At 48.4% G+C, this 15,967-nt stretch overlaps 1 protein-coding gene and 3 non-coding genes across 5 annotated transcripts; all 4 read left to right on the forward strand.

The window, feature by feature from the left end:
* The first annotated feature begins 1,580 nt into the window (after positions 1–1,580).
* PABPC4 (poly(A) binding protein cytoplasmic 4) lies at positions 1,581–14,999 on the forward strand. 2 transcript variants are annotated; one of them, XM_066204281.1, is made up of 16 exons: positions 1,581–1,684; positions 1,973–2,554; positions 7,950–8,143; positions 8,559–8,674; positions 9,141–9,280; positions 9,456–9,550; positions 10,142–10,279; positions 10,873–10,968; positions 11,418–11,690; positions 11,932–12,019; positions 12,273–12,389; positions 12,906–13,033; positions 13,587–13,680; positions 13,776–13,906; positions 13,985–14,084; positions 14,883–14,999. In XM_066204281.1, the coding sequence occupies exons 2-15, from the start codon at positions 2,362–2,364 to the stop codon at positions 14,069–14,071; spliced, it is 1,890 nt and encodes a 629-aa protein (XP_066060378.1). In that variant the 5' UTR covers positions 1,581–1,684; positions 1,973–2,361; the 3' UTR covers positions 14,072–14,084; positions 14,883–14,999. The 2 variants fall into 2 exon arrangements, with proteins under 2 accessions (XP_066060378.1, XP_066060379.1); XM_066204282.1 differs by lacking the exon at positions 1,581–1,684 and adding an exon at positions 3,140–3,334 and having other exon boundaries at positions 2,468–2,554.
* Positions 10,579–10,714, forward strand: LOC136301603 (small nucleolar RNA SNORA55). The gene has a single exon (XR_010723908.1). It is a non-coding gene; the product is annotated as a small nucleolar RNA SNORA55 (small nucleolar RNA).
* Positions 11,201–11,328, forward strand: LOC136301602 (small nucleolar RNA SNORA55). Its single transcript, XR_010723907.1, has one exon. It is a non-coding gene; the product is annotated as a small nucleolar RNA SNORA55 (small nucleolar RNA).
* LOC136301601 (small nucleolar RNA SNORA55) lies at positions 12,513–12,645 on the forward strand. Its single transcript, XR_010723906.1, has one exon. It is a non-coding gene; the product is annotated as a small nucleolar RNA SNORA55 (small nucleolar RNA).
* Positions 15,000–15,967: the final 968 nt, after the last annotated feature.

Consider the following 15,967-nt stretch of genomic DNA (forward strand, 5'->3'; position numbering starts at 1 on the left):
TTATGTGGAAACACGCTCCTCTGAGCCGCGCTGTGTTTTGACTTCAGCTGTCAAAGCAGGAGCTGAACGCTTCCACAGCGACGTGCCTGTGTCAGTCCCTGGTTTCCCAGCGGAGGAGGTGCCAGCTGTGAAGGGCCAAGCACAAAACAGTGGCAGGTGTGATCCCACCAGTGCGGCCTCGGAGAGGGATGAGACCAGGAGGAGGAGGAGGAGGATTCGTGCCGTTTGTGTTTTTTCGAGGCAGAAAATACTGCAGATCCCTACAACTTGCTTCGCTATTTTTACCTTTATTCTGCTGCTCTTGATTATTCCACGGTAGTGAAGGGGAAGATATCATATCCCATTTTTATGATAGCGTCGTGTCACGCTTTTGAAGCAAATTAAAGGCAATTTAACGATTGAAAAGCCACAATGCCCAGCTAACCAGTGTCTACAGACTATCTTAGTCCCCCTTAACAGGACAGCCATGGAGCCTGAAGGTCACTGATGAATCACTGAATCCCGCACTGCCGTGTCCTCACGCTCCGCTGAAGATGCTGGAAATAAATAATTACGGGTCTCCCTGGAGCTGATCTCGTGAGCGTGAAGCCACGGGACAGCGGCAGAGGGGGGTGGATCCTGCTCCCGTTCCAGCAGCTTTCTGTTGGGAGTCGTTTAAGCCTCACCCTGGGAAGAGGGACTGACCGCTCGCTTCCACGGCGAGACATCGGGAGCCTCGGTCGCGCTCCAGGGCAGCCCGCGATGGGAGCTGGCACAGCGCCGCGGGAACTCGTGCTTATTTGAGGGGAAAAAAATGATGTTCTGGAGAGGAGGAGGTTGTGGGAACAGCTCCAGCTCTGACCGCTCCTCATCCTGTTGCCAGCGGCACCTCCAAAACCAGAGCTGGGAGCAGTGAGAGTAATCCCAGAGGAATTGTTTGCTCTCCTGCTGCATTCCTCTGCCCGACCTCTGCTCCTTGCCCCTGGTGCCAGCCCCACGGCATCGCTCTCCCCAGGAGGCTTCCCTGGGCTTTTTTGTGTTTTGTGGTGGGACTGAGCTGCCCCGTGAGACATCTGCACATGTAAGATGGGGTGGGAGGGAAAACAACCCCAAAAACTCCTATGGGGTTTGTTGCTGTGGATCCATCTCTCTGCCAGCTGCCCACAGGGGATTGTTTGTCCCTAAATCTGTCTAGATGTTGAAGTGTTTTAGCTTGTGGTTGTTGCTCCTTGCTGGGCGACGCTGAAAAGAGTCTGGCATCATCCTCTGGGATATTTTACGGATTTATGGGATCCCCTCTCAGCCTTCCCTTCTCCAGAATAACCAGGCCCAGCTCCCACAATCTCCCCTCATGAGGGCGATGCTCCAGCCCCCAAAACCATCTTTGTGCCCCCTCCGCCAGACCCCCCTCCATCACCTCCTTGCCTTTATTACCCTAAAACCAATCAGAGAAGCCACACCGTTTCCAACAAGGATCAACCCCAAACGCGCTCTCCTGCGGCGGCCCCGAAATGGCGGGAGGGAGGCGGGCGGGTCCTCCCGCCCGCTGGGGGGCGCTGCGCTCGGCGCGGGGCGCTCCGGGCCGGGCCCGGCCGCCTCCTCTCGGTGCCACCGCGGCCCACTCGCGCCGCCGCGGCGCCTATAAAGGGCCGCCCGCCGCCGCCGGTCGGAACCGCCGCCCCTCCGCTCGCCGCGGCCGCAACGCGTGAGTTCGGGTCGGGTCCGGCGCCGCCGACCCCGCCCCGGTTCGGCGTCGCGGGGTAGGGAGGGCTCGGGGCAGCGCGGTGCGCCGGGAAGAGCGGCGGCGGCGGCGGCGGCCGCGCCCTGTCCGCCCGCCCGCCCTCCCTCAGGCCGCCGCGTGCCGCGCCGCCACGGCCGCTCTTGCTTTATTTATAATACCTTCAGGCTGTCTAGCCGAGCCGGTTTTAAAAGTGATAGTTATATTAATGCGTGTTAGAGCTTAATTTATTTTTTTTTTTTTTAATTTCCTCAGAAAATCAGCGGGCCGCCGTTCTGCAGAATCTGGGCTAAATCCAAGCAGGAACAAAAAAAAAAAAAGAAAAAAAGAAAAAAAAGAGACGTTTGTGTTCAGGAGGTTTTTGCCTCAAAGAGCTCGGGAGCCGGCGTATGAATTTTGGCGTCTTGTCCGAACCCTGCTCTGCGGGAGGCTTAACTTGGGGGTGTTTTTGCTGCTTTTTAATCTTGCACAACCCTCTCGAGCTGCTCTGTGTCCTGGTGCCCCCTTGTCCCAAGCTTCTGCCGGCCGCAGCTTAGGCTTTAAGAGTTCGAGTGCTTCCCTTAGAATTAATATTTATAAGAAGCTTGATTTGAGAGACCCCAAGTGAAAACCCCCCCGCAGTGGTTGAGAGCGCCGAGGGGAAGATGAACACGGCCGCCAGCAGTTACCCCATGGCCTCGCTGTACGTGGGGGACCTGCACCCCGACATCACCGAGGCCATGCTCTATGAGAAGTTCAGCCCGGCCGGCCCCGTGCTCTCCATTCGGGTCTGCAGGGATATGATCACCCGCCGCTCGCTGGGCTACGCCTACGTCAACTTCCAGCAGCCCGCAGATGGTAAGTGACAATTGCAGCCAGCTTTTTGTTTTTCCCCGCTAATTCACGCGGTGCCGTGCTGCTGCCCACCGCAGCGTTACGGGGTGAGTCGTCCCTTTCTGGTGGTTGTCACAAGAGTATTTTTTGCTCCTTGGTGTCTACAAAATGCGCTGTGGCTGCGCGTAATAACGTCTCTTTTAGACAGGCCTGTTTCTTGCACTGATACCAAATTTCAGAGATTTGTTGTTCCTCCCATAAGAAAATAATCCTTGCTGTGTGTTCCCTTCGTTCTGGGGTAGTTAGGAGCTGTTTCTGTGGACCCAGTCCTAGCAGAGAAAGTTCAGAGTAGTCAGCCCTGGCTGAGTGCTCGGTTATAAGTGGCTGATCCTGTGGCTGCTCCACACACCCCCAGTTTAAATGAATTTAATATTCAAGCAGCTGGATGTGCCTCCCAGTTTGGGAAGCGGTGTTCTCGCTTTAAAGTGAAATAAAATGCCTTGTTCAATGCGTGGAAAACAGATTGCCTCGTGTGCAGAAGCCACATTTACTTTGCTCTTGCCAGACTCTCTTTTTTTTTTTTTTTTCCACACTTTGTTTCCTGCTCAGAGCCAGGTGTTGCAGAGCTGAAGCAGCGTGTGAAAGATGGGACAGGAGAGGTCATTTTGGAACACACGTCTTTTCTGGAAGGAAAATGGGTCAGCGTTTTCCGCCCCAGTTTTCAGAGCTCTGCTTGCTGACTGCTGCAAGTTTATTGCTCCGTGCTGGGGTTTAACAGCATCTCTGTGTGATCGAGGCATCCAGGTAGAGAAGAGAATGAGCTTTTCCCTTGAATCCAGAATCAGTTTACAGCAGCACAGACTTCAGCAACAAGTAATCTTTCCTTTAGCCTGTAGCAGGTTTTATCTTACTTTACATTTTTGCACAGCTTCCCTCCTGTCTCCCAGGGCAGTTCCTTCTGGTGCTATTTCCTTGGACTGATCTCACTGAGCACTTTCGATCCTTTCCTTTGTCATGCTGATTAAAAGCTGACGTGCACCCCACTGCATAATTTCTCATTCATGGCTCTCTCAAAAAAGCTTTTTTTTTTTTCTTTTTTTTTTTTTTGGCAGTGTATTTGTGTTTTAAAGATTCTCAGTGAGAAGGAAGGAACCTGAGAGCCTGTGTTTGTGGTCTTATCCTGCCCTGAGTGCCTCTTATAAAACCGCCTTGGTTCATTTCTGTGCTGAGCAATGTTATCCCAACTCACCTGCCTTCCTTAGGCTCTGATCTCATTTTGCAGGATCAGAGAAATAAAAACAAGCAGCAGAAACAAAGCCGGCAAGGAACTCCAGCTTGGATTAGATAAATTTTGGGGTGCAGAAATGTAGATAAAATCCTCTCAAAGCAGCAAAGAGTGATCTCAGAAGGGATCAGTGGCTGGTCCCACGTGCTTTAGCAGAAGCATTTTGCACCTCGTACAAATGGGGGCCCTCCCAAACGTATTCTAAGGTAATCTTTTATGGTAATAAATAGGCAGGAATTTAGGGGGAGGTTGCACCGTTCTGGGCTGCTGGGGAAGGCAGCAGACATTTTAGGAAGCTCCTGGACTCGAAGTGGTACTTGGAGCAAGTAACTGGTGTCCTGTTACTGGTAGGTCTTAGAAGGTCAAGTGGTTTAAACCTAATCGTTGAGTGAATATCGGGACAGGGGAATAGTCAAAACTCCTCCTGCCCTCACGAAGAGATGTGAATTTCTGAATTTCTCCCATGTGTGTTACCCTGCAGAAATAAAAAACCTAGCTGCTGCACTCCGTGTAATGCAGCAGGACATGGACAGATAGTTTGGGAGAGGTCTCTGCAAAACAAACTTGACTATGAAGAATAGAGTTTTTGTTTTAAAATGCAGAAATTTGGACTGCTTTCAAGGTGGCACTTGCCTGCATGAGGCTTCCTGAGAGGAGGAGGGATTCTGTGTTTTCTTCCAGGAATGCATAATCAGAAATGCACTTGGGCTTCATCCCACTAAATCTGAGAAAAGCTGAGGGGAGCCCTGTAGGAATCTGGTTGGATTTATGGTTGAGAGTAAGTGCTTTCAGTAATCAGGAGGTTTTGTGCTCTGTTTGAACTGGTGGTAGGTGCTAAAAGGTTGATAAATGATGGTTTGCCCTTCCCTGGCACCTTTTGTTGAAGGGTGAGGGCTTTGTAAACCTGAAGAAAGCAATGTTTTAACTTTTTTTTTTGGTGTGTTCTAAAGCAGGACTCTGCCCCTGTGTCCACAGAAGGAATCAGGCAGCCAGAACTCTTCCCCATTTCAGGGTCACGAGGAGCTCACACTGTCACATCTTGAGCATGCTCTGCACCTCCAGGTTCCTGTGTCCAAACTGGGGCAAAATTTGCGTTTTTCTTTACAGTTTTTTAGCCGCTGGAGGGATGCTGGACAGGCATTGTCTAACTGGCAGTCGTCTGCTGCAGAGAGGTTATTTTTAGGGAAAATGAGCTCTGCTGGTTTTGATTGCAGTTCCTCGCTGTAGTAACCAGGGAATGCTGAATTCTGAGCCTGTCAGCCTGTGATAGGCGAGGTAAGGAGACACCTCAAAGTTCTGGCTAGTTCAGGCTCAGCGGTGGTTGTTAATATTTATTCTTTTTGACTGTGAAGAAGAGAAAGAAAACAGCTCAACAAACGAGCTGAATTTCTCTTTTCACGCGTTCCATGCAATTGAATTCCAAAAATTGACAGTCATGAAATGACAGCTCAGGTTAATGAAACAGAGAAACTTTAATTTGGCTGCAGAGATAAGGTGTTCTGAACGTGTAGGAAGAACACAATGTTTCCCAAGCTAAGGAGGATGCCAGAACTGGGAATAGATACATGTCTATGTAGAAAAGTATAGATAAACTTGTTTTCCTCCTTGAAAGGAGTGTAAAGGAGGAGCTGTGTAAGGCAAATTGTGAAGCTAAAAGGGAAGAGTTGGTATTGACACAAGCTTCATTGCAGCATTTTTGTTTTAACCTCACTGATTGAGGAATTTAATTCTTTTGAATATGCCCCATCTCTTTTTAAAAAAATAAGTGGCTAAATTTGCACCGTGTGCTTTCCTTGTCAGGACTTTTTTGCTTGATGAATTGAGAACGCAGAGGTTTGGGAAGAATAAAAACCCTCTTTGGGGTTTCTCCGGGGTGAATCTTGGGGTGTGAGGTTGGTTATCAGTCTCCCTGCTGCTCCAAGCACAGCCACTAATTCCAGCATTGTGTTAACTCTGCATCTCTAAGGCAGGTTAATTGCCCTTGAGGCCTGAGGCGAACTGCAGTGAGGGTTCAGGTGAAAATGAAATGAAAAGGGAGCCTGAAAGGGGCTGTGAGTGTGTTTAATGTTCTGGATGAGCCGCAGTTGAGTCTGCTGGAAGGATGACAGGAACCAGTGGGAGAGCAACAGATACAGGAACTGAAATGGCTGAAGCTTTGTGGCTTAAATAGAAGAAAACGAGAAGGTGTTTGCTCAGATGAAGGAAATGAATCACATGTGCTTGGCGTGAGTCATTCACAGAACTCCTGCAGATCCCTTGCAGGTTTTCTGAGGTCCTGGTTGTAGTGGGGGTTGCATTTCCACCTGTGGGTGTGGCACACATCCCTCGGGGAATCCATGTAGGGCTTTCACCGCTCACCAGAAAAGTCTGGGCGAATTTCAGGCGCGGTGTAATAATAGAGTGGAACAGTAGCAACCTGTTGAAAGAGCAGTGCAATAGTATCTGCTCGGGGAGCTTGGAAGAACCGGGAGGAACTTTGCTAACTGCTCTGGAGAGCCTTCACAGCTCCCCCTGGTTACAGCCACTGCCTGATCTGCTCCTCACCTTCCAGCAGGAGCCTGCTCCTGCTGCTAATGGTGTTATCCACCCAGTTTGTGCCCTTGCCAGCGCATGCTTCTGCAGGACCTCTGCCTGCTATAAATAAACACTGCCAAATTTGACGAGCTGCACCGGGGTCGCCTGCTGAGCTGCCTACACTAGGAAAGGACTGCTGCAAGAACCTGGGGCTTGCATGGGCCTGGAGCAGCAGCTGAGGAATCATTTTAGCCTGGCAGTTCATTGCATTTAACACCTCGGTCTAAACAGAGCTGTTGGAGTCCTTTAAATTGTAATTTCTTTTTTTTCAAGCAGAGCTTGTTTCCAATTGGATGTGTGTGGGGAGAACAGTGATGGTCCCACTTCAATTTAAAAAGCAGCAAGAACAAAAAAACCCCCCACTTCTCAAAGGATGAGAAAGTCAGAAACTTCCATGCAGTAGTGAAAGCTGGCATTGGGGGTAGGGAGTGCAACCTTTGGTAGGAAATATTCCATTGGAATTCCTGGAGGTAGTTTTGGGACATGCTGAGTAGTTACTCAGGCTGCACAAGCCAAGTCATGTGCAAGGTGTTCAGATTGGAATTCTTCTCGAATTTTTTTGCTCCTGAAATCTAAATAGCAAATACCACAGGGTGGAGGCGGCCTGGGAGAACTGAGCCAGACAAATTTGACAAACTTGGGTTCTGCCCTGTTAATTTTCCTTGATTTTAATGCACGACTTTTCCATCTCTTTGCCTGCCTCATGCTGGGAATTAAGAGTCTTTCTTTCTTCTCTGCTCGCTCCATGCTGGGAGTGTTTTCTGGCACAGAACAGTGCAAGCATCTCAATTTTATGAACAAGATCCTGATGTGTGTATGTAATGATCCTTTTAATACACCAGCAGGCAGCAGAAATAGCCTCGTGGAGGGGGGTTTCAGTGCAGGTTACAATGACAGGGCTGGCTTTTGAGAGTTTAAACACTTCCCTGTTAATCAGATGGGGTGTACAGTCTTTTTTTCCCCCCCCTAGAATTTTCTCAGCTCTCTTGTCATCTTTTAGCTTGAGCAACTTGGGAATCATTTTTTGGCCACGTAAGTTATGTAGAGGCTGACTCATGTCCTCACAGCCAGCCATGTGTTCGAGCACATTTTCCCTGACCTGACAGGGAGATGATCCTTCTCTCTGAATAGAAATGAGGATGGGGAGATGTGAGCTTCATGAAAAGCAAAACAGCCACACAGTCACTTCTTTTACTCTTTTTTTTTTTTTTTTAAACCAGAGTTTCATGTTTTTCCTTTCCTTCTTTGGGTGGAGTAATTAACCTTTATAATAATTCAGAATACAGCTAGTAAACCAGGCATTTTGATATCCATTTTTGCTGTGGTGGTGAATATCTTGCTATAATGTAAATTTAAAGTCTGTGAAACCTCTTATATACTTAGTAACTGTGCTGCAAAGACCTCCCTTGAAACACTGAGTTAAAAATCATTGATCACCTCTGATAACACCCCAGATGCCTCCATGAGCTGATTAAAATTCAGAGAAAAGGGTCGCCCACCCCACAGATACCTTTATTTTTTTAACCAACCCCAGAAATCTGTCCTTGGCTTCTCTTGCAGCTGAGCGAGCTCTCGATACCATGAATTTTGATGTGATCAAAGGGAAACCCATTCGCATCATGTGGTCCCAGAGGGACCCTTCCCTGAGGAAGTCAGGGGTTGGGAATGTCTTCATCAAGAACCTGGACAAATCCATTGATAACAAGGCACTTTATGACACGTTCTCGGCGTTTGGAAACATTTTGTCCTGCAAGGTGAGATGTGGTTACATTGTCCACTTCTTTTAGGGTTGGGGCATGATCGGAGATTTGAGTGTGGGTGGTGGAAAGGACACTTCTTGTCAATTGTAAGGGGGAGAATCACAGAATATTCCGAGTTGTAGCACACGAGGCTCATCAAGTCCAACTCTTTAATGAATGGTGCCTACAGAGATCAAACCTGTCACCTTAGTGTTAAAACTGAATCTCTGAAAGGCAGAGTTGACCAAAAGCTCGGGGATTGCTGAAATTACGTCAAATTTGGTCATGAAGTGCAGGAATCTGACACACGGGTGGTGTCTGCCTGGTGCTGACCCCTGTTGAGAACTGCCTCGTGCAGTAACGCGTTCTCACCCGCCGGCCCGTGGCAGAGGAGGGACACTGACACCTGGCTTTGCTCCCTGTCCTGCAGGTGGTGTGTGATGAGAATGGCTCTAAGGGCTACGCCTTTGTGCACTTTGAGACCCAGGATGCTGCAGATAGGGCCATCGAGAAGATGAACGGCATGCTGCTCAACGACCGCAAAGTGTGAGTGTCACAGGCGGCAGCAGCAGCGCTCACATGCTCCGGGATGCATCTCGGTATTAACAGGGACACACAAGGCACTGGTTCTCCTGGCCCAAGCCTTGGCCTGCTACCTCTCCACTCCAGGGCTGGTGAGTGACCCTGCCCAAGCCATGGCCTGCTACCCCTCCATTCCAGGACTGGTGGGTTTCCCTGACCGAGCCTTGATTTGCCACCTCTCTGCGAGCGGGCTGGGGTGGGTTCTGTCTAGGGCCAGTGGGAGTCCTTGGCCAGCCACAGCACAGGTGATTTTTCTGGTTGGTCTGTGGGCTGTTTGTTGTCCTCTGCTGTCACCCTTTCTTGTCCCCATTCCCAGCTCCTACTGCACACTCATTTTTTTTTTTTGCCTCGCCGCAAGTCACACATTTATTTTTTCACTCTCAAGACTGATCTGTTTATTGGGATTTCTTTTTTTTTTTTTATCTTACAGATTTGTTGGGAGATTCAAGTCTCGTAAAGAGAGGGAGGCTGAGCTGGGAGCCAAGGCGAAGGAATTCACCAATGTCTATATTAAAAACTTTGGGGATGACATGGATGATGAAAGACTAAAGGAGCTCTTCGGCAAATATGGTAAATACAGAAATACTTTTCTTGAGGTTGTGAATTTCATGAAATGTGGTAGTTTGAGTGCTACTGTGTAGTCCCTACCTGGGTCACTTTAAGGCTGAGGACTGGAGCTATTATCTGGAATTTAATAATCTTGAAATACTTTTGATATTTTACTAACCCTGTCCCTTGGTAACAGGTAAAACTCTGAGTGTTAAAGTGATGACAGACCCCACTGGAAAATCCAAAGGCTTTGGTTTTGTAAGCTTTGAAAAGCATGAAGAGGCCAACAAGGTAGGACCAACTTTTATGTTGCTTGGATAACTTCAGAGAAGAAAAACTTGGTTTGTCTTGGGAGCCTGTTTCAGAAATGGAAGAAAATTCTGCCTCGGGCATGACCTCTTCTAGATGTGGGAACTTGGAAACCTTTTGCACCTTAATAGCTTGAGATTCAAGGGTAACTTGGCATTCCTCCAGTTTCCTAGATCCACACAGAGTGCAGTGGTATAATCAAGAATGTTAATTGCTGACGAAATACTACAGTGCAGGGCTGAGGGAGGAGGAGGGCACCTAGAGCGAGAACATTGCTCAAAAATGGTCTTTTCTAAGCAGAATGCTTGTTAAAATGTAGTTTCGATTACAAGAAAGGGTGGGGATGAATTTCCAAGTTAGTTCCGTGGTGTGTCAGCTTGATCTGTGTGATAACTTCAGCTTGTCTTTAATGAGCCTGTCGTTAACAGGAGCAGTGCAAAGGTAACGTGCAGACTCTGATTTATTGACTGACAGGCAGGGGCACAACGTCAGCTCTGGGCAGTCCTGTGCTGACAGGACCAGGGGCTGTCGTGCTGCAGCACCTGAGAGTTTCCTCTCGATCCCTCTGTGCAGGCAGTGGAAGAAATGAACGGGAAGGACATCAACGGGAAGATGCTGTTTGTGGGCAGAGCACAGAAGAAGGCTGAGCGCCAGGCAGAGCTGAAAAGGAGGTTTGAACAGCTAAAACAGGAGAGACTCAGCCGGTACCAGGTGAATAATCTGTTTCTTTTCTCAGTTTAAGGACTATTTCTGGTCTGTTGAAGGAATTACCAGAGTGGTTATTGTCCTGTAAGACATCCCGGGTTAAAACACAGAGGTGTCTCCGTGGTGTTTGGTGGCAAAGGGGGCATCAGGGCTTAGTCTTGGTACTGAAAGCGTTTAGGAGGATGTGAGACAACACAGGCATGAAGTCTCCTTGACTTTCAAATGAGGATCCCTGGAGGGATGGGAAGAGACAGCACAACTCTGCTCTCTGTAATTTGTGGCAGAACTGGGTCGTGTCAGGGGTGGCATCTGAAACTCCCCCACTCCCTGAGGTGCAGTGCTGGACTGGGGACATGTGGTGATGCCACAGGAAGGCAGAGGAAATCCAGACGAGCTCCCTTTCACCACAGTGGGACTTGTCTCTACGCCTTTGCAACATTTATCACCTTCAGCTTTGGGTGGTGTGGAAAGAACATGATGCTAAATTAAGAGTTTTCAGATAAATTACAGCTCTGGCAGATGGGTAACAGTTGATGTGCTTAAGATTTATTATTTTTTTTTTTAATATTGTGAATGTCGTGCTGTTGTCTCCCTTCCAGGGTGTTAACCTGTACATTAAAAACCTAGATGACACTATAGATGATGAAAAACTGAGGAAGGAGTTCTCACCTTTTGGGTCAATAACGAGTGCCAAGGTATCGTGGGGTTTGGGGGTTACTTGGATTTTGAAAGCCTGAAGAAGGAATTGTTGTCTGACGTGGGATTAAAGGCTGTGGTTGTTGTGATTCTGACAACACCCTGGCCAGTAAATAGTGGGATTTTACTGGGAACTTCATTCTCTTGCCAAAAGGAGATGCAGGAAGTGGCAAACGTGCTTGCTTGAGGTGATAAGCATGAAATGGCACTTTCCTCTGTGCATTAAGAACTGCACCAAATCTTTCCCATTCCTTACTGTGCAGTGTGGGCCTGGGGACACATGGTGCTGACAGCAACGCAGAGCAAATCCAGACAGGTGACTCTTCATGAGAACCTGTCTCTACACCTCTGCAACAGAGTTATCTCCTACTTAAAAATCTAAAAAAACCTACAGATTCTTCAGCTCAGCTGTACTGCTACTCCACTAGCAACTGAATCTTTGCTGCAGGTGATGCTGGAAGATGGACGGAGCAAAGGGTTTGGCTTTGTCTGCTTTTCCTCTCCAGAGGAGGCCACCAAAGCTGTGACAGAGATGAACGGGCGCATCGTGGGCTCCAAGCCCCTCTATGTGGCCCTGGCACAGAGGAAGGAGGAGAGGAAGGCCCACCTCACCAACCAGTACATGCAGCGCATCGCTGGCATGAGGGCCTTGCCTGCCAACACCATCATCAACCAGTTCCAGCCTGCTGCTGGCGGGTATTTCATGCCTGCTGTGCCCCAGGTGAGCTGCTGTGTGGGGTTTTTTTTGACCTGTGTTGATCTCGCTGAGCCTTTCTCGTGCCTGTAAGCAGCAACTCCTAACGAGGGGTGCAGCAGTGGAGTTAATTCTGGGACTTGCCAGCTGCCTGTTCTCTTAATCCGGCCTGAGTGTTGAGTCCTGGCAACGGCTGCCAAAACACGTTGTAAACAATGTTTGTGATGCCCTCGGATGTTGCCTCTGAGCTTATCTGATCTTCCTCCAGGCTCAGAGCAGACCCACTTACTATGCACCCAACCAAATGACACAGATGAGACCCAACCCACGATGGCAGCAAGGAGGGAGACCTCAAGGTGAGAGTGCCAGAGGCTGTTTTGGTTGTAGAACCCTTTGAGGGGGGGCTGTACTTCCCAACAGGAACAATTAATTCTTCCCTTCGTGGGAATGCTCCTGTGCTCCTCCTCTGATCCTTGTGTGTCCCTTCCAACCCAGCATAGTCTGTTTATTTTTTTTTTTTGGTTCTCCCCATGCACCACCCATGTAGCTGACTGTCCTGCCTTGCCAGCTGCTTCCTTTCTGAGGATTTCCCCTCCTTCCCTCCTTTAGGATTCCAGGGAATGCCGAATGCCATGCGCCAGTCTGGGCCCCGGCCCGCCCTGCGCCACCTGGCCCCCGCCAACGCTCCAGCCTCCCGGGGCCTCCCCGCTGCTGCCCAGAGAGTTGGTAAGAAGGGGTCTCTTCCTGACCTTTTCCCCTTCTCAGGGAGGGAGGAGGATGCTGTGGACACTTGACTTTTACTCCCAAAGGTGGTTGTCAGACCTGGGATGTCTGCAAAGAGCAGAGCCAGCACCCGCCTCGTTCCCGTTCCTCGCTGTGCAGTGCAGGTGTGGGGGCACTCGGTGCTACAGCACAGCAGTGGAAATCCAGATGGGTTCTTCTTCACTGGTTTGGGACTCATCTCTACACCTCTGCAACACCACTCAAAAATCTCTGTAGCTTTTGGGTTTTGCTTTCAGAGGAGAGCATCCAAATTCGGTTTTTTTTTCCAGTCAGCAGCTGTAAAACAAAAGGTGTAGATCTATGGATTGGTTCTAGGGTGAACAGCCCCTTCCTGAAGTAGCCAGCCACACTTTGGCTTCTAAAGAACTATCACCCTGCAGAGCATAGCTAGAATTCAGAATTAAAACCAGACATCCCAACTTGTTTGCATGGTGTCACAGTGTTCTCCTTCCTTTGCAGGTGTTGGCACAGCAGCACAGAATTTGGCTCCCCGTCCTCCTGTAGCTGCCCCTGCTCCCAGAGCTGTCCCTCCTTACAAATATGCCTCAAGTGTCCGCAGCCCACACCCAGGTGTCCAACCTCTGCAGGTACCACCAGGGGCTGGGCTGGGAAGTTCCTGCAGTTTCACAGGCAACTGAAGTGTTTTTATAGGAACTTCAAGCTACTTTTATGACCCAGACAGTGCTAATTTGGAACTTAAAAACCTGGCAGTTGTGCCTTTGCCAGGGGCATCTTGGTTGGTTTATCTGTCTTGTACTCACAAGCCCTTTTGTAGCCAGACTGGCTGTCAGGATATTTTTCTTGGTACTTTGTTCCAGTTTTGCAACCATTTAAGTGTGTCTACTCTTTGCCAAGTTCTCACTGGGGTGTCATTGAAAGGAAGAGCACCGTCCACACCTGGTTTTCTCAACATCTCATGATGCTTGATCCAGTTTTTGTAAGATATTTACAGTGTCCCTGAGTGACATTCCAGGTTTTTGAGCTCAAGATTTGCAGGGAATGTTTGTGCACCAAACCTGCCCTTTTCTGATGCTGAGGTGTCCTGTAGGCTTGTGTTTTCGGAGGGAACATCTTAGAATTGTCTAAATATGAAGCAGTTAGCCTCATACTTATTTCAAAACCCTTGTCTGCCCTTTTCAGGCACCTCAGCCTGCAGTGCATGTGCAGGGCCAGGAGCCACTGACAGCCTCCATGCTGGCTGCTGCCCCTCCCCAGGAGCAGAAACAGATGCTGGGTGAGTAAAACCCCACTGCTCACCCATCATTTTTTCATCCCCTCAGGTTTCAAAGATCAAAACCCATCCGTCTGAACTCCTTTTTCCTCCCTCAGGAGAACGTTTGTTCCCTCTGATCCAAGCTATGCACCCCAGCCTGGCGGGGAAGATCACTGGAATGCTGCTAGAGATCGACAACTCGGAGCTGCTGCACATGCTGGAATCTCCAGAGTCCCTCCGGTCCAAGGTGAGCTGCTGTGTTCCTTTTCTGTGTGTGGGAGGCCTCTGGGAAGGGAGAAAATCTCACTGGATTTGTGTGCCCAAGGTGGAGGAGGCCGTGGCAGTGCTGCAGGCTCACCAAGCCAAGAAAGAAGCTGCCCAGAAAGTGGGTGTGGTTGCTGCTACCTCTTGAACCAGGATGACTGGTGAGTGTCCCAGTCCTCAGCTTCGGTGAAAAGCTCCCAGAATGAGTAAATAAAACACAGTTGTTAGTGAACAATTCATGTGAGTCTGTGACCAGCACTTACCTGGTTATAGTCTACTCTTCAACAGCAAAAAAATCCTACAGTAGTTTCTCCCAGCAGAATACTTAAGTAGAACTTCAGAAATATTCATTCTGATGCTTATTTAAGGGATCTGAAGTTGTTGTTGAAGTCCCTGAGGTGTTCCTTGGAGCTGACACGCTGAGGATGAGTCTTGTGGAACTGCTAATCTGGGAAAGAGCCACAAGGAGCTCTTGTGATTTTTGAGGCTAAACAGGCTCTTAATGCCCTTTCCTTATCCTGGAAACCACCTGCCTTCAGGGTATAATAAATGTTGGAAATGTTTCACTGCATAGGTCTGTCCACACAAGTGGTGTCACCTGTGTTTGGAGTTGGCGCTTGTTTAATTTATGAATAAAGATTTTGATTCTTGGAATCCCTCTTCCTCATGATCCATTTTTTTCTGTGGGTTTTCTGGAATTGCCATCTCCAGTACTTTCTGTGAAGCTGTTTGCGATCAGATGTCACAACTCAAGCTGGTGAAGAATTATAAGCATTCTCATTTTCACTGGGTGGTCTAGCAAAGAAATTGAGTTTCTTGTGGGTAACAATTTCTGATCATCATCATCATGAACAGCTTCTCTGTATGAATTATACTGGAATCCTTAGTCCTTGGAATGCTGGAATATTCTCTAGCCTGGAGCAGGGATGCCGTGAGTAACTTCTCTTTTTCCCCTCTAGGATACAAAGAAGCCAAATAGCCCCTTCCTAGACATCGGCTCAAGATGTGTGAAGATCCTTCACTGTCCTGCAGATCTCAAGGCCATGCATTGTTATCACATAGTTATATTGCATTTTGTAAATTAATCTTAAAGATATTATTTAAAAAGGTGACTCGTGCTTCAGAGGTTTCCAAAACCAGAATCTGGGGGGGTTTGAAAGCTTTTTCCTTTGCCAGAACAGAGCTGCCCCTTGTGTCTTCTAAAGAGGACGTTGAGGATTTTAGGCTGGAAGTATTTTTGTGAGTTTGTGTTTAATTGAACAGCCCAGTTTGGAAAGTTTGGAAAACATTTATCAATAAAGGAATAAACTTGCACTGTGTTTGTCATCATTTCTCTCTTGGATAAGAACACATGTTGTGACTTTGTGAAATTAAACTGATGGGCACTTATTAGGGGTTGAATATATTGAGCAGGGATTTGACTTTGCTTGCTTAATTTTGGGTAATGAGTGTTTTGAGACAGCTGGGTTAAAAATGCTGCCTGGGGCAGGGTCTGAAGGGCTGATGGGTGTAAAGAGTGATCTAAGAAGGGTTGGGGAGGCATTTTCAAGTGAGGGGTACAAGGATTTGGGCTCTGGTTTTGTCACGGGCTGTTCTTTGTTTTACATTTCTGCATTTTCAGCTGGATCTCGGGTGTTTCTGCTGCTATTTTATACTCTAAAGGTGGCTGAGTTTTGGCACTGGTGTTGATAAATCCTTCGCAAACTTACTTTGGGTGATCCTTTGTGATAAAAAGCATTATTCAGGTAAACAGCGCGTGCTAATTCTGAAAGGAAGAATCGCGGACTTGCTAAGCTCAGAGAAGACCTCCACAATCCAAGGTAAAATAACCATCCACCGTGTCAGTTTTGATCTTTGAAACCTGAGGGGATGAAAAAATGATGGGTGAGCAGCGGGGTTTTACTCACCCAGCATCTGTTTCTGCTCCTGGGGAGCGTGGAGGCTGTCAGTGGCTCCTGGCCCTGCACACGCACTTCAGGCTGAGCTGCCTGAAAAGGGCAGATAAGGGCTCTGAAATAGATATGAGGCTGGCTGCTTCTTATTT

This window comes from Chamaea fasciata, unplaced genomic scaffold, assembly GCF_029207755.1.
Source record: "Chamaea fasciata isolate MVZ Bird 193981 ecotype frontalis unplaced genomic scaffold, bChaFas1.0.hap1 SCAF_26, whole genome shotgun sequence".
Taxonomy (NCBI): domain Eukaryota; kingdom Metazoa; phylum Chordata; class Aves; order Passeriformes; family Sylviidae; genus Chamaea; species Chamaea fasciata.

Coding starts and splice junctions, on each gene's coding strand:
- PABPC4 (XM_066204281.1), top strand. CDS start 2,362: ATGAACACGGCCGCCAGCAGTTACCCCATGGCCTCGCTGTACGTGGGG. Junction 10,280..10,872: donor AGAGACTCAGCCGGTACCAG/GTGAATAATCTG, acceptor TCTCCCTTCCAG/GGTGTTAACCTGTACATTAA. Junction 13,681..13,775: donor GGAGCAGAAACAGATGCTGG/GTGAGTAAAACC, acceptor TTCCTCCCTCAG/GAGAACGTTTGTTCCCTCTG.